The sequence below is a fragment of the Lactuca saligna genome, chromosome 4 (assembly GCF_052625555.1).
Source record: "Lactuca saligna cultivar CGN05327 chromosome 4, ASM5262555v1, whole genome shotgun sequence".
NCBI classification, from domain to species: Eukaryota; Viridiplantae; Streptophyta; class Magnoliopsida; order Asterales; family Asteraceae; genus Lactuca; species Lactuca saligna.
In genome coordinates, this window is record NC_136420.1 from 45,807,194 (window position 1) to 45,829,694 (window position 22,501).

General features: G+C 40.3%; 1 protein-coding gene across 1 annotated transcript; it reads right to left on the bottom strand.

Moving 5' to 3' along the window:
• Nucleotides 1-20,330: 20,330 nt before the first annotated feature.
• Nucleotides 20,331-20,987, bottom strand: LOC145039562 (uncharacterized). Its single transcript, XM_078987599.1, has one exon. It carries the CDS (start codon nt 20,985-20,987, stop codon nt 20,331-20,333), a length of 657 nt encoding a protein of 218 aa, XP_078843725.1.
• Nucleotides 20,988-22,501: the final 1,514 nt, after the last annotated feature.

A 22,501-nucleotide genomic window follows, 5' to 3' on the forward strand; every position in this document is an offset into this window, starting at 1 on the left:
ACATATAATACTCTGTTTTCAAGAACATTCCTTGAAAAACAAATATTCAAGAGTTAGTGCAGTTTCTTATCAAGATAAACACTTCACACAATTGGTCTTAGTTGATCTTTGTTTTATCCAAAACATCACAACTTACCAATTTCAAACATTTTACTCTACATTTGATAAGTGTTATAAAACTTTCTTAAGATTATGTAACTCAAGCTACAATCTTGGAGTATTACTCTAACACTTGATTTTGGAATGAAGTATAACTCATCTTCTTGATTTAACCATTTCAACAATTCACAACTCCTCTTCTTAGCCATACGAATGCACTAAGATGTCCTTAGAGGATCAATTGTGACATGGTTCCATAATCAGTAAGATTATCATAAAACACGATACTCAAGTACTCTCCCTTGTTTTCAGATTGGAGAAACTTTTATCTTTCTGCCTAATTTGATTCTTCTTATTCGTTCTACAATCTATTGAAACCTTTTCAACTATTCATAATTACACATAATCTTGTAAGTATAACCATATCTACTAAACTTTTAGTAAATCATAACAAATAGTCTTATCGTTCTTTGTGGTGGACCTGACCAACACACAACCAAGTGTACCCAATCCCCTAGTCCTTCACTTGACTCACATATACATGTGAACAAGGAATTACCCTTTATTTCCCAAAGACGAATGTTCTCATACATCACACAATACAAGTTGCATGATTCCAAGTTTCTATCTAACTGAAACTTTGGTGATGATAATCTTTCCTAATTTGGTAAAATTTGACACTACCACAAACGAAAGAATCAAATCCATATTCATTGCTAAAAATAGAAACATATAAACATCAATTTTCACAAATGCCATTGTAAGGATATGTAAAACAAGATAAGTTTAAAAAAAAAATTCTTTATTCATAATATGCGGAAATTTTTTTCCTTCTAATGCAATTACAAATGAAAACTATGTTACTACATATTGCTAAGCATTTTATCATAACTCCTAGCATCAGCTCAAACATCTAATCATCGAACCATTCGATTGAAATCCATCTCTTCGCGAACAGATTCAACTTACTATTTCCTTTAAGCTTCCTTCTTTCTCTTTGATGCTGCAAAACATCAAAATGTAACTTTATGTCATGTGATAAGAATCAATAAATGAGAACTTAATAGAGTTAGATAATGAGCTTACCTGAAGTGGAACCATACAATTTGATTCTACCATCTCTTAGATCTCTCAGGTAGTCAGAGCAGCTTCGCTTCCAATGTCCATTTTCTTGGAAATAGAAACAAACAAATTATTTTGGAATGGTACATGGGACAATCGCAGACTTAGCTTTTCCCTCTCCCTTGGAAAGAAAAATCTTTTCTACACTTCCAATGTTTCCATTGTCAATGTCCATGGCAGTTTGGGAAGTAGATCTTCCAATCAATTTTGCATTGCCAATGCACCAAATCATTGCTGATTCAGTAGCAACTAGCAAATATATAAGATCAATAAGATTCACGTCATGATCTGTCATATAGTAGTCTTTAACAAATTAAATGTACGATTTGGGAAGTGACTGAAGAACCAAGTCAACAACCAACTTCCTCGATACAACGACTCCTAAGACTCCCAGCCTGTCAATGTGTGACTTCATCTCCAAGACATGTGCTCACACAGACCTTCCATCTTGGTATTTGCTAGCCAATAGGGCTTGAGTGACCTTGAACTCTTCAAGTCTTTGAACTTGTGGTTTTGGGAGAATTATAGGAGGAGGTGGAGCAAGTGAAGTATGATTTTGGGAAGACCATAGTTCTTAGATCTAGACATCTACAATGGGAGAAATTCAAGTTAGTTTATTTAAGTCCTTAATATAACACCCAAAATGAAATATTAAGGCTAGGACCCAACACAATATTCTACAATTTGGAAGAGGGATGCCATAATCCAATTGTAAAATATTTGAATGTAGGTAAATGACGATTTACCAATTTCCGCATGAAAAACATAAAAGAATTTTAGGTTTTAAATGAATTGAAATTCCTAGACTCTTTGAGATTCATTGAACTTTTCAATGGCATGTGAATAACCATGAAAATTAGCTTGGTACACTTAATGTTACAAATCACCTAATCAATGTGCCGGTTAACCACACATGCTCCATTGATCCATAATTAACATCGAGCTACCCATTTCCATCATTCATTAGTCCCAGATTATTGTGCTGGTTGACCACACACGCTCCACTAACGACTAATAAGGTGCAATGTGCAATTTCATAGGTTAGCATTAAATTCCCATTTTTCCTAAAGTAACTAAGATTGTGAATTTATAAATGTTTAGTTACTTTATGTTTCATTATACTTTTAGTGAGGATTTAAATGTCCTATAAAATCCGTTCGGCTATTGACCCTCCACTAGTGAAGGAAGCGGTGGGTGAGAACGGACACTCATTAAACCACCATTTTATAGGCAGTAACCTTATACCCCCCTTATAGACCGGTTTTGTGAATAAGGCCTACTAACTGTAAGACTGGCCTTTACTTATACATATATAATATATTAAACTTTTAATTTTATATAGTATAAGGGTGTATTTTAAACATTTAAAATACTAGATGGTTTAATCTATTAATAAATTAAACTTTTAATTTAATTAACTTTAAACCATATGATTATGGATTTATTAATCTTCTTTTAATTTAACACTTTAATCAATTTAATAAATTCCATAAGGTGTAATTGAAATATTCAAAGCATTTAGGTTATTAAAAATTCAAAATTAAAACTATTTAATTAATTTTTAAGTTATGAATCCAAGAGATGCATCTTTTGAAACCTTTCAATTACTAGATATTTTAGAATTCAATATTACAAATTAAAACCTTTTAAATGATCTTTTCAAATTCCAAAACTTGAGGGCAAGTTTTGAAACTCTTCAAAACCCTTTTGGATTCCAACTTGAAGACAAGTTTTCTAACCATCCAAAACTCTTGAATTCCATAACTTAGGAGTTTAATGTTGTTTTAGTGGATGAGACTTTTCATGTTCCATAAATTGAGGACAAGTTATGGAACTCATTAAAAAACATTTAGATCAATTTCAACAAACAAAATTATCGTATAATTCATGATTGATCTAACTAAACTCATATAGCAAGATAATATCAAATCAACAATTTACAAGTAACTTTGTTTATCATATAAAGCAACAATTATCTTATAACTTTGACAATTATCTTTTGATTGGATGAGTATAAAATCACTACCATATCAGAAAAATACGACTTTTATGATTACAAAATAGTTTGTGGTAATGATCCTAATCCAATTCTGGCCAAAAACTCGAAATTCTACAACCAGAAGCCTCTACTCGACGAGTGCATGAACTTGACTCATCAAGTTACCCTTTTTAATAAGTGAACTCATCGAGTCAATTAGTGGATTTGGCGAGTTTATCAGTAAAAGGCCATAAAATAGATTTTTTCGCTTTGAAAAATAACCAAGCATCAAATATAACAGAAAACTACCCATGGCCCTGATACTACTGTTGGGTTTTGTATACTATAACACTCCTATAGTGCACATACAACCTAATAGCTCTGGATCTAAGTTTTCTCTACTTATACATGCAGTAAAATTTCCAAAGCATGAAGCCTACAACTAACATACAGTTTTGGTACATGAATCATAAAATCAAATTAGAAGAATACCTCTTAATTGTAGCTTGTAGTTTTGGCCTTTAAAGAGCTTAGCACCTGAAGTGTGATGCCTTAAATGGTTCACAAACACCATGAACAAAGGAGGACATTGAGAGAGAGGTTAGACACTCTAAAATCGATTATCTCTCTTCCTAGAACACTAGGGCCGATTTTAGCTAAGGGATAACACATATATATTGTATGATTCCACGAGTCATGGTAAACCCTAATCCGTACACTTAGGTTATGATCCATATCTCATGTGGGATAACTCTTCATGGATACTTACATAAACATAGCCCAACATGGATCAATAGCCCAAACAATATATATCACTAATTTACATAATCAGTCCCCGTTAATTTAATTAGTCTCTTTTGATCACTAAATCAATTCCAAATTAATTCTTGATCAATACTAATTAAATAATATGATTTCACAATTAATATATTATACTTATAATATATTAATAAATCATAAATTAACCACTTTCGCAAATATCCATCCTATCACATTGTTCTGGTGAAGGCAACGCAAATAGACCGTGCTACTCTCGGGTCAAGTACATACCAATTATAGTTATGGGTTTAGACACCTAATCCATCACTAGGGACAACATTGGTGGGTATGATGACATAGGAGGACTTTGTTCATAGGTTTCAGAGGGAGTTTACACTAGCTATCGAGGTGCAACAACTAACGAGGGAGTTCCAAGATCTTCTCCAGATTATAGAGACTATGGTAGAGATTACCGACAAATTCAGGGAGAGATCATTGTTGGTCCTGCAGTACGTTTTAGATGGGATATGAGTAAGATTAGTTATCATGATATATTGAGGGATGATATTAGGGAGTTCTTGATATTTTTGAGCTAAAAGACCTTGAATGATATGATCGAGAAGGGCCGCCAGCAGGAAATTAAGTTAGAGCACCAGATGAAGCGGAAGCTAGAGCAGGTTCAGTCAGTTGTGGATCAGGCTAAGAGGCCCATGATCTATGATACCCACACCAAAGGCCAGTAGGGCCGGGGCTATTTTTCCAAGTGTAGAAGGCCGCACAGTGGGGCTTGATGATCAGCAGGTTCATGATGTTTTAGCTATGTCTAGTCATGCCACGTGAGTAGCGATTGCCCCAAGAGGGCTTTGATTTGCCTTCATAGGAAATCAGAACAGCCATAAAATGCCAATTTTCTGAGGTTGTCTGGTGGAGTAGTGGCGGCGCCTGCACCAGCCACCTTAAGGTTTGCTGATGGTCGCTAGGGCAAGGCGGAGGCTCCCGTGGTGAAGAGCAGGGCTTTTCAGCTGACCATCGATAATGCCTATGCAGTACCGAATGTAGTAACTTGTATGTGTTTTAACCGTATCTTTTATTGCTTTGTTTATTTATTCTTTTGTTTATTATGATCTTGTGTAGGGAGCTTTTTGGTCAATGGTTTGTCTGCTCATGTTCTATTTGATTCGGGGGCTACCCGATCCTTTGTATCTCTTCCGCTCACCAAGAAGTTTCGAGATGCTCTGGGGACCTTGAATTTTCCCCTAGGGGTGGAGATTGCAGATGACCCAACTATGAGTGCTTCAAGGGTTTTCCGTGGGTGTGTCCTCAACATGTTTAGCAAGAGGTTCTCTATTGAGTTGGTGCTGATTCCCTTGAGAGGGTCAAAGGTTATCATTGGCATGGATTGGTTGGGCCCCAATGGGGTCCTGATTAATTGAGAGCAGCATTTGGTGAGAGTTTGAACCCTAAGTGGGGGAGAACTGGCTATTTCTGGTGTGAGAGCTTCGTATAAGCCAACTCTCTATTCAACTGCGAGGGCCAGGAGATATCTGTAGCAGGGTTATTCTGGGTTATTAGCTTATGTTTCTTACACGCAGGTTGATGAAACGACGGAGTTGAGTGGGTACCAATTGTGCGGGATTTTCCTGATGTTTTCCTCGAGGATTTGCCTGGAGTGCCTCCCGAGAGGCAGGTTGAGTTTCAGATTCATTTGGTACCCGGTGCGGCTCCGATAGCAAAGGCGCCATATTGCCTGGCACTACTTGAGATCCAGGAGTTGTATACGTAGCTGCACAAGCTACTAGACAAGGGTTTTATTCATCCGAGCAGTTCTCCATGGTGAGCACCTTCCATTTGCGAAGAAGAAAGACAATTCACACATGTGTGCATTTACTATCAGGAGTTGAATAAAGTAACGGTGAAGAACCATTACCCACTTCCTAGGATTGATGATTTGTTTGATCAGCTTCAGGGTGCATCTTGGTTTTGCAAGATCGATTTACGGTTTGGATATCACTAGATGAGGATTTGCAGAAGATAGCCTTTAGGACTCATTATCGTCATTACGAGTTCGTGGTGATGCCTTTCGGGCTCACCCATGCACCAGTAGTGTTCATCGACCTCATGAACCGGGGTTGCAAGCTGATGCAGGATTGGTCTGTGGTTGTATTCATGATGATACTCTGGTCTACTCAAACACCAATGAGCATCATGAGCAATATTTGCGAGGGGTGTTGGAGAACCTGATGAGGGAGAGGCTTTATGTCAAATTCTCCAAATCCAAGCTCTTATTGCACGAGGTGCAGTTTCTGGGGCATATCGTCAATCAGAAGAGAATCTTTGTTGACCCGACTATAACACCCATAAAATTCACAAAAAATTAACTTTAAAAACACCCCAAAAATCATTAATGTTTACAAACTATTTTCAAATAATCCAATATCAGAGTTTTCCCAGAAGTCACAACATGAAAAACGAGGAGGTGCACGATCAAGCCTTTGCCTTCCCGCGATCATCCGAAGTATCTGAAACAAAATCCACAACTGTAAGCCCGAAGCTTAGTGAGTTCCCCCAAAATACCAACGCCACACAAACTAGAACAATATCATAACAAACATTATGCATACAGAGTCTTCAGTATGACTGGACTGCCTCAACAGGCCTTCAGCCCATCTGGCCCACTTGCAGAAGCTTCAGCATGTATGGACCGCCCTACCAGGCCTTCAGCCTGTCTGGACCATTCTTCGGGCCTTCGGCCTAACTGGTACGCCCCGACGGGCCTTCAATCTATCCGGGCCGCCCTGGGTCTATTGGCTTAGAGCACAAAGCAGGACCGCCTCAACCCACTCACAATTACACAATCAACACATAGATATCAAGCGCTAGCTAGCACATGCAATAATAATATAGGCCTATCAGGTCACCAATAAAAGCATCATCCTATGCACTAGGATACAAATCTAACAGATCACATAACATCATACAATAACCAATATACAATCCAAATGTCCGACCTTGGTCCCTTAGACCTTGTTGATATAGTGAGAAGAACTCACCTCACAAGTTGTGCTGATCCTGATAAAATCAAATCTCAACTCACAGCTCCGAACTCAGCTGCCTGTAACCACCATATGATTAATTCCATCAGAATCCCAAATTACCAAAATGCCCTCAGAAAGTTAAACTTGGTTAACCATGGTCGAAGTCAAAGTCAATAGTCAAGGTCAACAGTCCTTGTTGACCCAACACGTAGAGTGCATCTAGCAACTCGTCGAGTTCCTTTAATGTTTAGAAAACTGGAAAAACCCAATAAACTCACCAAGTTATCTCATCAACTTACCGAGTTTGCTCAATATTAAAAAAACGGGAAAACCCGATTCAACATGTTGAGTTGGCTAAGCAACTCGTCAAGTTTCCGTAGTCTTAAAACATCCGGTCGCTTTCAAAGCAAGCCTAAAGCTTCCAAACTATAGATCTGGTCTGCTCAGGCTAAGAGACCATGTAAAGCTACAAGGTTTACGTCCATGCATGGCATCAAGAGGCTAAAACACTCAATCTAAGCTTAATAAGAGGTTTAGGGCATGGAGGAGGGCCAAAGCTTGATAAAGCTTGATTCTTTAGGCCCAAAGAGACCTAGAGGTGTCAAGATCTGAATTCTCACATCCAAAACATGCTTAAATCCAAGAATGCTCCAAGGATGATCTCAAAATGACAATAAATTTCTAGAGAAAGAGATCTATCAAACAAGTCATCAAGGTAGTGACTGTTTACCTCCAAATGATTGCCTTAATAGTGAAACTCCTGGATCGACAACTTCTCCCTTTAATCCAACCTCTTCAAGCTCCAAGTTCCTTCACTACAATACCAAAATCACTCTCCAAGGTTCTCTCTGACACACAAGAAGGTATAAGGCTCGAACTAGGGTTTCTCTGGGAAAGAAGGTGATAAGGGAGGCCGGTTTTTGGACATAAAGTCCTTTAAAAAGGGTGCAAACCCTAAAAAATTAGGGTTTCATGTTCAACCTTTAACTCATCGAGTTGGATCCTCCAAATCATCGCGTAGGTTTTTTTTAATGACGTGACTATGTTGGTCTCTACACGACGAGTTGGAGCCTTCCAACTCGTCGAGTTGACCTATAAATATAAATATAAAGCTTTAAATTCACACATGGGAATCGGGGTGTTACAACTCTCCCCCAATTGAACTAGGTTTCGTCCTTGAAGCTTGATGCAGCGAACAAATCTAGATAATGCTCCCCGCATCTCAACCTCTGGCTCCCAGGTCCACTCAGATCCCTTCCGGTGCTGCCACTGTACCTTTAATAAAGGTATTTCCTTGTTTCGCAAAACCTTGACCTTCCTTTCCAAGACAGCCACTAGCCTATTAACGTAGTTCAGGCTCTCGTCGACCTTAATATCATCTAATGATATAACCACCTCCTCATCCAATATGCACTTTCGTAACTGCGAGATGTGAAAAGTGCTGTGAATCTGTCTAAGCTCCTCCGGAAGGTCTAATCTGTACGTCACCTTGCAAACCCTGGAAATAATCCAGAATGGCCCAATATATCAGGGACCCAAATTTTCCCTCTTCCTGAAGTGGAGCACATCCTTCTAGGGTGAGATCTTCAATAACACCATGTCAGCAACCTGAAACTCCAACTCAAATCGGTGCCGGTTAACATAACTCTTTTATCGACTTTGAGCAGTCTGCAAACACTGCCAAATCTGCTAAATCATCTCGGTGGTCTATAGGACCACTTCAGTTCGTTCCATCAACCTGTGACCAACCTCACCCCAACAGACTGGGGTACGACACCTCCGCCCATACAACAACTCAAATTGCAGAGCACGAATTCTGGAATAAAAGTTGTTGTTGTAGGAGAATTATGTAAGGGATATGTAGGAGTACCAACTCTCACCAAAGTCAATGACACAGGCCTGCAACATATCCTCGAAGGTCTGAATGGTCCACTCGCTCTGACCGTCGGTCTGTGGATGATAAGCAGTGCTGAAATGTAGCCGCGTGCCCAGTTCCTCATATAACTTCTTCCAAAAATAGAAGGTGAACCGAACGTCACGATCTGAGACAATTGAGACCGGCACCCCACGGCGGGCAACGATCTCGCAGATATACACATCGGCCAATTTCTCGGTCGATGAACTCTCGTGAATCGCCAGAAAATAGGCGCTCTTGGTCAATCGATCCACGATGACCCATATAACATTAAAACCCTTTGTCGTCCTTGGCAGCTTGGTGATAAAGTCCATCGTGATTTGGTTCCATTTCCACATGGGAACCTACAGAGGTTGCAGCTTCCCATGCAGCCTCCTCCAACACGATCTCTCTAACCCCACTAGACATCGGAACCCACACTCGACTGTACCGGGTCAGCAACCCATGAATATCATGTCCAAATTTGGTGATCTTGCCCCTGATCCTCTCAATATTCCACTTCTCCTACTGTAAACCCTTTGCTCGAGCCTCCCTGATCAGGATCACAAGTAGAGAATCTACATATATCCTCATACACATCGTCAGGACAGAAGATCTGGACGAATTGTGGCTCAAGGTGTCGGCCACAACGTTCACTTTACCAAGATGAAAAGGATCTCACGGTCATAATCCTTGATTATGTCGAGCCACCTGCGCTACCTCATGTTCAGGTTCGGCTGACCATAATGTGTCTCAAGCTCTTATGGTCTCTGTGGATGGTATAATGGACCCTATAAAGTTAATGCCTCCAGATATTGAGAACGAACACCACCGCTCTTAACTCAAGATCGTGTGTGGGGTATCTCGTCTCATGCGGCTTCAATTGCCGCGACGCATATGCTATCACTCGTCCTCTCTGCATGATGAATCCTCCCAATCCGGTGATGGATGCATCACAGAACACCATGAAATGCTCAACTCCCTCTGGGAGAGTAAAGACTAGAACCTCGCAAAGTCGCTGTCGGAGGGTCTCAAATGTTGTCTGCTGCTCAGGGCCCCACCGAAACTCCACCCCTTCCTTTTTAGACAAGTGAGGGTACTTCAATCTTGGAGAAATCTTGAATGAATCTCCGGTAGTACCCTGACAATCCCAGAAAGCTCCTACTATCTGAAGGAGATTTCAGAACCTCTCACTTCATAACCGCCTCGATTTTAGCTGGATCGACTAAAATCCCCTCCTGGTTAACGAGGTGTCCAAGGAACTGAACCTCTCGCAACCAGAACTCACATTTCGAGATCTTGGCATAAATCCGTTCTCACCTCAGAACTCTCAAAAGCTCACAGAGGTGCTCCTCATGCTACTCTCTGGTCTTGGAATACACCAAGATGTCATCTATAAACATAATAACTAAGCGATCGAGCATTGGTTTGCATACCCGATTCATCAGGTCCATGAATATTGTCACCGCATTGTTGTGCCCAAACAACATCACCACGAACACGTAATTCCCGGAACAATTGCGGAACATGGTCTTCTCCGCATCCTCCTCTCTTACTCTGACCTGATGGTAACTGGACCTCAAGTCTATCTTGGAGAACCACTATGCTCCCTTTAGCTGATTAAGGAGATCATCAATCTGTGAAAGTGGGTAGCGGTTCTTCCCCATTAACTTGTTTAACTCCTGGTAATCAGTGTACATACGGTGTAAACCATCCTTCTTCTTAACGAACAGAATCGACGCTCCCTACGAAGAACTGCTCAGACGGATGAACTGCTTGCCTAGCAGCTCCTGAAGCTGGGATGATCAGGTAGTGGCAAATGGTAAGGCGCCTTTGCAATAGGGGTTGCACCTGGTATAAGGTTGATCCTGAACTTGACCTGCATCTCAGGAGGTACTTTGGGTAACTCCTTCAGGAATACATCAATGAACTCTCGGACGACTGGAACATCTGCAACCCAGACTTGATTCCAGACCCACGTATCCACCACATACGCCAAATAACCTACATACCCATGATGTATATACTATTGAGCCTTGGTGGCAGAGCAAAACCCTAAACCCATCCTGGTCCCCTCTCTATAGATAACCAGTTCTACCCACTTCGGGTTCGAACTACCACCCGCTGACACTCACAGTCCATCATGGCACCGAAATGACTCAGCCAATCCATTCCCACTATTACACAAACATCCCATATGGGAATTGGAATCAATTAAATTGGAAAGGGAACCCCGAAGATCTGCAGAACAAAATCCCGATAGACTGAAGATGCAGAAATCTCGTGTTCGTTGGCGATAGAAACTCGCAACAGAGACTCTAGCTCTCCTAAGGGAAAACCAAACTCCCTACTAAACGATCGAGAGGTAAATGACCGACTCGCCCCCGACTCAAAAATTACTAGAGCAAGAAGAGAGTTCACTAAGAACGTACCTAACATAGTGATGGGTTTTGAGCATTCTAACACTTCCTAAGTGTACATGCGACCCTAATAACCTTGGATCTATGATTGTCTAATTATCATGCAAAGTTGAATTCTAAGGTTATATCCCTATCTAGCATACATGGGGAACATTTTTAACTTGAATGAAAGATAGAATAACTTACCTTGTTGTTGATTATGATCCTTGAAACCTTGTGAGCCTAGCACCCCAAGTGTGATGCCTCAAATGCTTCACACAACACCAAATATAAAGGAGTAAACTTTGAGAGAATCTTACACTTGCAAAATCGGCTCTAGCCCTCTTGTTTCTTAGTGTAGCCAATTTTGGTGGAGGAGATGGTCTTTATATAGCGTGACACATCTAGGGTTACACCATGTAAACCCTAATGTGTCATGGCTCTTCATTTCCATGACCCATGGGTTTGTAACTCCCATGGAGCATCCTATGGGTTTAACCCAACTTGATAATCCATGGAGCCTCTTAGCCCACTATACAAGTTATGGATGATTTACATAATCAACCCATATATTTAATTAGTTATCTTTTGATCACCTAATTAATGCTAAATTAATTCTTGATCAAACTAATTAAATAATACTATTAATATATTAGAACTTATAATATATTAATAAACCATAAATGTTATTTCTCTCATTTAGTCTATCTTATTGCATGGTGCCATGCAACCCAAATGGACCATGCCGGGTCGGGTCAAGTATATACCAGAAATAGTTATGGACTTAGACACCTTATCCAAAAGTCTCCCACTTGGATAAGTCTAATAACTATAACTGCAAGTAAGACTTCAGGAACCGATCAGAAATCATAGCTCTTTCAAGGTTTTTCGGAACTAAGAAGAAGATGATACGCCATTTAAGATAAGTGATCATATAATCCTCTGTTCTAGATATCAGCCAGACAAATACATGGAACGATGTCTTACTTATTGTCCAACAGTTTGTTTCCCGATTTCTGATTTGTTTGACAAAGAACTTAATTGAACACATCAACTTAGTTCTGACCAGGCCCAGTACATAGGTCAAAACAAAATCATTGAGGGGCCCAGATATCAGCTTCTAATCCAAGAAGGAACAGATAAACTTCGACTCATATGTTTGTTCTACTACTCCTTGAATTATACACAAGAGCACGTTTTATAACATTGAGTTACCAATGCGTTTTCATACAATCAATGCATAACCAACTCATAAGTAACAAATCATATCTCTAGGTTTGAAGACTTATATGATATTACCGTATCATGATCACTCGAGATAAATTCCATGAAGTGATTCTAGTGAGCGTGGGTTGAGTCCAATGCTCAGAACTTATGAGCACTCATGATTGTTGTAGCGATGTCCAACAACTTAGACCTCTGCAACAATCATGACAGTCTTGATTCATACCTACTTTCGACATATGACCGACTGTGGAGGTTTGAATAATATGATATACTAAACATAATTATTCTGGAAGTCAAAACATGCAAAAGAAATATAGTAAACGATCGACAAGAGATAGTAACACTTTACTCATAAATAAAACAACTTTTATTCATTATCTAATGTCAATTACACTTTACAAATTTCAAGGTCATCTAACTACTAAATCTAATATCATCCTTTAGCCCTATGCTACAAGCATGCTAGAGATGCTTAACCCGAGTCAGTCCATTCGTGAGGGGATCTGCTGGATTCTCATCCGATGATACCCTCTTCGCCACGAGGAGTCCTTCTTCTATTCGATGTCTGATGAAATGGTATTTTCTGTCGATGTGTCTGGATCTCCCATGATCCATTGGTTCCTTGGCTAAGGCAACTGCACTTTCACTATCACAGAAAATTTCCATTGGCTCCTTAATAACTGGTACAACTCCAAGGTCTCCAATGAAGTTCTTTAGCTGTATCGCCTCCTTTGCTGCCTCGCTAGCTGCTATATACTCTTATTCTCAACTTGAATCAGCCACTGTCTCTTGCTTGGAACTCTTCCAAGAAATTGCTCCTCTGTTTAAGGTAAAGACCCAGCCTGACTGAGAGCGGAAATTATCCCTATCAGTCTGAAAGCTAGCATCACTATACCCTACAACTCTCAAGTCATCACTCCCATAGAGGGTAAGGACCCAGTCCTTAGTCCTCCGTACTTGAGGATACTCTTTACCGTAGTCTAGTGTGCCTTGCCAGGGTTCCCCTGATACCTGCTAACCATGCTCAAGGCAAAGGCTACATCAGGTCGAGTAAACGTCATAGCATACATGATTGATCCTACAGCTGAAGCATAAGGTATTCGACTCATTTATGCTATCTCAGCCTCAGCACTAGCGCTTTGTGTCTTACTCAATCTGGCGTAACTCTGGATGGGTAACTCTCCTTTCTTGGAGTCTTGCATGCCGAATCTCTTCAGCACCTAATCCAAGTAGGTACTCTGACTAAGTCCAATTAGTCTTTTACTCCGGTCTCTCAAGATCCTTATCCCTCGAATATAGGCAGCTTCTCCTATGTCCTTCATAGAGAAACACTTTCCAAGCCAGGACTTAACTTCCTGTAGAGTTGGGATGTCATTTCCTATGTGTAGTATGTCATCTACATACAATACCAAAAAGCTAACTGTACACCCACTAGCCTTGACATATACACAAGATTCATCTTCATTCCTAGAAAAGCCAAATTCTTTGACTTTCTCATCAAAGAAAAGATTCCATCTGCGAGGTGCTTGCTTTAACCCATAAATGGATTTCTCAAGCTTACACACTCTATTAGGGTACTCTGTATTGACAAAACCCTCTGGCTGACTCATGTAAACATCCTCAGCCAACTTTCCATTAAGGAAAGTGGTTTTGACATCCATTTGCCATATTTCATAGTCATGAAATGCGGCTATGGCTAACAGAACCCTAATAGACTTAATCTTGGCCACTAGAGAAAAGGTCTCATCATAATTAACTCCCGGAGTTTGTAAGAAACCCTTTGCAACCAGTCGTGCCTTATAAGTGTGTACATTACCATCCATGTCGGTCTTCTTCTTGAAGATCCATTTGCACCCTACAGTCTTACGACCTGGTACATTCTCAACCAAGTTCCAAACTTGATTGTCATGCATGGACTGTATCTCACTGTCCATTGCCTCTTTCCACTTGGCTGACTCAGGGCCTGCCATGGTTTCCGCATAACTGTTAGGTTCATCTAGACCTATCTGTGTCTCAGCACTGATAAGTGTATCACCTTCCGCAGTAATATGGAATCCATAGTAATGCTCAAGTGCATTCCTAACCCTTGTCGAACGCCTCAGAGGTACATGTCACACCCCCAAACCAGACGGCGGAAACGTCCGGGGGTGGAGGACTTCATTTGTAGTATCACAACACATGCATTATAGTAATTAAAGTACCAACAACCATTGTATTTAAAAGTATAATATTTACACGTGTTCAATCATTGTATATTGAAACCAAAAAAGTTATACAAAAGAAGAAGATAAGACTCATAATGGCTCCATCTTCTCAAAAAGCTCGGTGAGTACCTGTTATTATTTCCGTGAGAATACAAGTAATTTGAAAAGAGAGTATCAACAATAAGTTGAGTGAGTACATAAGTCTTTATGTTTGCATGGGTGTATTTGTATTTTAAATAAGAAAATTGTTCTAGAAAATCCCATATTTTATGTGGTATGTGAAAAGTAGTTTTATTCCCATAAAACTGTCCTATTTGTAAACCATTGTATTTGTAAAACTTGTATTTGAGAGTGTGCCTGGCTTCACCAGCTGTTATTGAAAACTGTAGTATACCATTGTACTTTGTATTTTGTAAACTGGTACTTTGAAGATGTACTTTAGTTGTTTATACACTAACGTGTGGTTAATATCTTTTTAATGAGTTATTATAACCATACTAATACATGAACGCCTGAAACAAACGCCTTGTGAGCGCTTAAACTGTTGATAACACTTGCCACTCATTGGCGTGTATGCCTGACTGTAGCTAGCAGTCTGAGTGCGGGGTTGTCAATCCCGATATATTGGCGTGTATGCATGACTGTAGCTAGCAGTCTGAGTGTGGGGTTGTCAATCCCGATATAGATCTACACACAACTTGTTTCAATCCCTGGACTGGAGATTCTGGTTATAATGTCAGGGCTTTACCTTAGTTGTCTAAACTGAATCTAAACAACCTGAATTGAATGTCTCATAAAAAGCATATAAACGTTACATGTATATTAGTTATGAAAACCCAATCATTCTGAAATACATGATTAACAGTATGTTCTTGACTTAGTATCCCGAACATGTATTTGATAAGTGTAAAACCTTGATTTGTTTTGAATTAAAACCCTTGTTGCATGTGAAACAGTGTATTCATATGAATTATTGCTCTATGTATCATAAATTATACCTATTATAATTTATATGTACTTTATGAAATGGTAAATAACTATTTTTGCATGTAATCCTTTGCTCAACATGTTACAAAGGGTGATTAAACTGATGAAATAATTTTTAATTTTATATACATATACAATTTTATATATAAGTAAAATTTGAACGACCTTCGGACAAATAACTGGTACTATAAGTCCACATCCAAACAAGGAAAACGACCTAGAATGAATTATTAGTCCTAAGCCTTTTAAATCTTATTTATATTAAATTATATATACAAATATGTATATTTTGGAAAAATATAAGTTTATAAAAGAGTTCAAAATTTGAAGTATTTTTGATGCTTTAAAATCATTTTATCGTGATTTGAAATCATTTATTTATAACAAAAAGTTGTTGTGTTATACTTGTATTTCCCCCCTTAAAATAGTAGAAATTATGAAAATACGGGGGTATGAACTCACTTGATAGGTGGTAATTCGGACATGGTTTCGTTTCACGAAAAGGAGTTTATTTGTCGAGAAACTGGCTCAAATCGGGCAGAGTTTTGACAGGAGAGAGGATGAATTCTCAAGAATTTCGGGGCGTCACGGTTTACTTCGGGCTCGAGTCTTGATACCGGGGCTTTAGGGGTTGTATATGAGCTTAAGGGAGTGGAAAAGGTGAAAGAGGGTAAAATTTGGGGTGAAAAAGTGTAATTTCTTCGGAACCCTCGCATGCTATATATAGCCCGAAGGCTCAGATCTGAAGCACTGCGAGGTTGACACGTGTCTGACAGATGGCAAGGCGAGGGCTGTTCTTCAGACCGGAGGCTCGCTGCTGGCTGGCTCGGATTGGACCAACCCTTGGTCCAATGGAAAGACGACACGTGCGAAGGGGGTGTCCGAGGATGGTGCGAGGGGCGTGCGAGGAGTGTCTCCGGTGTGTCTCATGCGAGGCTGTCCGGTTCTAAGTGGACCTCGGACCTAGACAATCAGAAGGTGACACGCGAGGTTGCGGCCTAATCAGAAGATGCCACGTGGAGGCTTGCATGCGAGGGGTGACGTGGCAGTCACTGTTCATGCGAATTTTCCCGTTTTTTCTCTTTTTCTTTATTTTTTTGCCAAAACTTGTAAAATTCATAACTTTTGTATACGAACTTGGTTTTAGACGTTCTTTATATGCACGCGTAGCTAAAATTATACTCTACGAATTTCGTTTAGACTTCATCGGCTAATTTTGAAATTATTTTTAATATTATTATTTTAAACAGATCGGGACGTGAATCCGTTATAAATTCATAAGTTTTTCATACGACGTCTGTTTTCGTCTGTCTTTTTACCGTTGTACTACTAATGATGAGACCTTCAATTCTCGTTTAGGTTGTGTTGGCTAAAAACCACTCGATCTTTATTTTGAGTTTTTAATTGTACACTGCTATACTGAAACTTCGAAAAATCATAACTTCCTCATACGAAGTCAGATTTTGGCGTTCTTTTTATGAAAGTTCTCGGTTTAACATAAACTATAACTTTCATTTAGATTGTTAAGGCTAGAAAGCCTTTTATCAAAAATTTAGTTTTTACACTGAATAGTGTTTTGCCGGTTTTGTCGCGAATTTTCGATTGGTCATAACTTCTTCGTTATAACTCGGATTTTAGTGTTCTTTATATTTTTTGAAACCTTGTTACAATCTCTATCACTTGGTTTAACCCAATTTGAGATTATTTAATATTTATTTTAGAGGGTCAATTATGTAAATATACATAGTATGCCAAAATTTCTCTTTATTTAATTAAAAAGAAGTACAATTTGACCTACACTATTACATAAGTTTGAAATAATGGTTTGCTACATTATCCCCCCATTAGAGAGAATTTCGTCCCGAAATTTACTTTACAGATAGACTAGGGAAAAAGATGTGAGTATTTTTGTTGCATTTGATCCTCTCGCTCCCATGTGAATTCAGGTCCCCGCTTTGCATTCCAGCGAACCTTCACTATCGGGATGCGGCTTTGTTTGGTTTTCTTAACTTCCCTGTCTAGTATCTCTACGTGTTCTTCCACAAAATTGAGGCTCTCGTTTAACTCGATTTCCTCGAGTGGTATCACAAGATTCTCGTCGGAAAGACACTTTTTCAAGTTCGAAACGTGGAAAGTAGGATGAATGTTACTTAGTTCTTGGCGTAATCGAAGTTTGTAAGCTACAGGGCCGATTCGGGCAAGAAACTCGAATGGTCCTATATACCTTGGGTTCAGTTTGTCACGCTTTCCAAAGCGTATCATGCCTTTCCAGGGTGAGACCTTTAGCAAAACTCGGTTGCCAACCTGGAATTCCAAGGGTTTTCTCCTTTTGTCTGCGTAGCTTTTCTGTCTATGTCTGGAAGCTTTAAGTCGTTCCCGAATTTGTACGATCTTTTCAGTAGTTTCTCGGATAATTTCTGGACCAGTGAGAGCACTGTCAGGAGTTTGACCTCTAGCTAGCTGCGTGTCACCCACTTTAGCCCAACACAGAGGGGATCTGCACTTGCGGCCATAGAGGGCTTCGAATGGAGCAACTTTTATGCTAGTGTGATAACTGTTGTTATAAGAGAACTCAGCAAGGGGAAAATGAATATCCCATGCCTTCCCAAAGTCTATCACGCAAGCTCGTAACATATCTTCTAACGTTTGAATCGTCCTTTCACTTTGTAGGCTGTGCTCATGTCTAGCTTAGTTCCCAGAGCGTTTTGTAAAGATTGCCAAAAACGAGAGGTGAATCTACTATCTCGGTCTGAAATAATAGATATTGGTACACCATGTAGTCTAACAATCTCCTTGAGGTATGTTCTGGTTAGCTTTTCCATCTTGTCGGCCTCCTTGATTGGTAAGAAGTGTGCGGATTTGGTTAATCTATCGACGATTACCCAAATAGTATCATAACCACTTGATGTCTTGGGTAACTTGGTTATGAAATCCATTGTAATCCGCTCCCACTTCCATTCAGGGATTTCAGGTTGTTGTAATAAGCCTGAAGGTTTCTGGTACTCTACCTTAATTTTGGCGCAAGTAAGGCACCTGCCCACAAAGGTAGCGATTTCGGCCTTCATGTTAGGCCACCAATATAGCTTCCTAAGGTCTAGATACATCTTCTCTGAACCTGGGTGGATGGAGTATCGGGTTTTGTGTGCTTCATTCATAACCACATCTCTGTAACCACCGAACTTTGGTGTCCAGATCCGGTTCATGAAATAATAGACTCCATCATCCCTGACTTCGAAGTTCTTATCCATTCCTCTTAGAGTTTCACCTGTTACGTTTTCGGGTTTCAAGGCTTCAAATTGAGCTTCCTTGATCTGCGTGGACAGATGCGAATGGATTGTCATGGTCAACGACTTTACCCGACGTCCTGAGTATTCTTTTCTACTAAGGGCGTCAGCTACTACGTTTGCTTTACCAGGGTGATAACGAATTTCACACTCGTAATCGTTCAGTAGCTCCACCCATCGTCGTTGTCTCATGTTCAGCTCTTTCTGATCGAAGATGTGTTGGAGACTTTTATGGTCCGTGAATATTGTGCATTTCGTGCCATATAAGTAATGTCTCCAAATCTTCAGAGCAAACACCACTGCTCCTAGTTCAAGGTCATGTGTTGTATAGTTGACTTCATGTGTCTTTAGCCGTCTTGAGGCATAGGATATAACCTTTCCTCTTTGCATAAGAACACATCCAAGCCCTTGATTAGAAGCATCACAGTACACTACGAAATCCTCTGTCCCTTCAGGGAGAGACAGGATTGGTGCACTACACAAGGCTCGCTTTAGCATTTGGAACGCTGTTTCTTGCTTTTCTCCCCAGCTAAAAGTTACACCCTTTTGGGTCAGAGTAGTAATTTTGAATGAATCTGCGATAATAGCCAGCAAGACCTAAGAATTGACGGATTTCTGTAGGTGTTTTGGGTGCTGACCAGTTTTCAATTGCCTTTATTTTGGAAGGGTCGACTTGTATTCCTTCTAAACTGACCACGTGACCTAGGAAATCTACCTTCCTGATCCAAAATTCACACTTTGAAAACTTCGCATAGAGCTTCTCCGACCTAAGTGTTTGTAATATTTGACGAAGATGTTGGCCATGTTCCTCTTTGCTCTTTGAGTAGATAAGGATATCGTCAATGGAGACTATAACGAATTTGTCCAAGAATGGATGACACACTCTGTTCATTAGGTCCATGAACACTGCAGGTGCATTCGTCAATCCGAATGGCATCACTATAAACTCGTAATGACCATAACGAGTTCTGAATGCGGTTTTGGGAACGTCTTCCTCCAAAATTCATAACTGGTGATACCCGGATCTTAAGTCTATCTTCGAGAAGTAGTTCGCCCCTTGAAGTTGATCGAACAGATCGTCAATGCGAGGCAGAGGGTATCGATTCTTGATGGTAAGTTTATTTAGCTCGCGGTAGTCTATACACATGCGGAATGATCCATCCTTCTTCTTTACGAACAAAACCGGTGTTCCCCAAGGTGAGAAGCTTGGTCTTATGAAACCTTTGCTTAGGAGTTCGTTAAGTTGGCTGGATAATTCCTGCATCTTAGAAGGTGCAAGACGATAGGGGGATTTGGCTACGGGGGTAGCTCCAGGGATTAAGTCGATTCGGAATTCGACTTGTCATTCGGGAGGCACCCCTGGAAGATCATCGGGAAATATATCGGGAAAGTTGCAGACCTCAGGAATGCTTGCGATATCTTTCACTTCTTGCTTTTTGTCTACCACATGAGCTAGGAATGCACAATACTCCTTGCGAAGGTATTTCTGTTCCTTGATGCAAGAAATGATCTGAAGGTTCGTTCCGAGTTTGTCGCCATAGATAATAAGAGTTTTGTTAGTTGGCAAGTTCAAACGAATAGCTCTTTCATAGCATAGGATGTCGGCATGGTTGGGGCACAACCAATCCATACCTATTATGATGTCAAAACTTTTGATAGAGACTGGCATAAGGTCTATTGGGAAAGACAAGTCATTTAAGGTAAGGGTACATCCTATGTATATATCATTGGTGGATTCGGATTTCTCGTTAGCCATTTCTACTATGAAGGTTTCATTTAGTGGTTGGGAGTTTTGATTTAGTAGATGTTTAAAGTTATGGCTCACGAAGCTCCTCTCAGCACCACAATAAAAAAGAATGCATGCATAAGTATTGTTGAGAAGAAACGCACCCGTGACCACTGCAGGGTCTGCCACCGCTTCTTCATGACCCAGTGCTAGAATTCTCCCAACCCCACCGGCATTTCCAGCTTTTGGACAATCTCTCTTGAAATGCCCCATATCGCCACATTGGTAGCATGCTCGACTTACTCCAGTGGCAGGTATTTGGTTAAGGGGTTAAGGCGGTGTTCTACAGAATCAAGCAGTATGCCCTTTCCTGTTGCAGTTACGACACTGCATTTCAGGGCAATTTCCGGTGTGGTGAAAATTGCACTTGTTGCATTTAGGGAGGCTACCGGCATAGGGCTTAGTTGGTGCTGAGTAGTTAGGGGCAACAGCAGGTGCAGTAGTAGGTATGGTAGCAGGCACATTAGTAGCATGGACTGCCACTATTTGTTGCTTCTTTGAAGGTTCGAGAGGAAATTTTCCCTCCTTTTGTTCCAACCCTTCTTCTTGCTGTTGTTGTTGTTCTCCCTAGGTTGTTCAGGGGCAGTAACTACAGAGTTTTGACGGTTTCCGTGGTCAATAAGTGATTGTGCCAGTTCCTTGGCACTGTCAAAGGTGACAGGTTTAGATGCAATGACACTTGCTTGTATCTGGGGCGACAGTCCCCAAATATACCTTTCAATCTTTTTGCTCTCTGGAGCAACCATCTCCGAACACAGAATCGCCAAATCACAGAATCGATTCGTGTAAGTTGTTTTGTCGGCACCGGCCACAGTGATACCCCAGAGTTCTTGTTCCAGTTTCTGAATTTCCCCTCGCAGGCAGTATTCACGCATCAGCATGGTTTTTAGGTTTTCCCAGCTTATAGTATTAGCCACTACCAAAGTCAGTGACTTAACATGGCCATTCCACCATGTTAGGGCCCTATCTAAGAAAGTAAAGGCAGCAAATTTAACTTTGCTACCCTCTAGACAGGAGCAGATTTCAAAGACTGCTTCTATCTTCTCAATCCACTGCCTTAAAACCATCAATCCTCCAGTTCCATTAAAGGTCCTGGGTTTGGCATTCGAGAAGTCTTTGTAAGTGCACTCCCTCAAGTGCTCATGACCCTCGACAAGGTTAGAAGGACGTGGATCAGCTCCCGACCCACTAGTACCAGCAGCATTGATATGAGATAAGGCAGCCGCTACAACTGTCGTGACTGCCGCTTAGAACATGGCATCATCGAATTGAGGGGGTGGTGGTGGAGGTGACGTCGGTGCTTCCGGTTCATTGTTATGCCTTGGATTCCTATGAGGAGGCATCTCTTTTTTCTATAAAAGTCAATAAAAAGATAGTGAGATATCAAGAATGAATATGAATTTGATATCTCTGAACTTAAACACTTAATTCAATAAGAATCTTGTAAAGAATTAAAAATGGATGTCCACTGCAAGTATAACTTGCAATAGGATAATATAAATTGGAGTGGTTATTTTTCAAAAAGTATCTAAATACATGTCGATTGTGTTGATATCTATGTAATCTGTATATGTGACCTTCAAGCAGGTCCACAATACTATGAAAGTATCGACATTAAACCGTCTTGTCGACTCCAATGGTTTATGTATTGGCCCCACTCGGGTATGGGTATTGCTTCCTCTTGTCTAGGAGGACGTATCCCCGGGTTGCAGACTTGTGGCTTTGTA

Coding starts and splice junctions, on each gene's coding strand:
- LOC145039562 (XM_078987599.1), bottom strand. CDS start 20,987: ATGGGGCATTTCAAGAGAGATTGTCCAAAAGCTGGAAATGCCGGTGGG.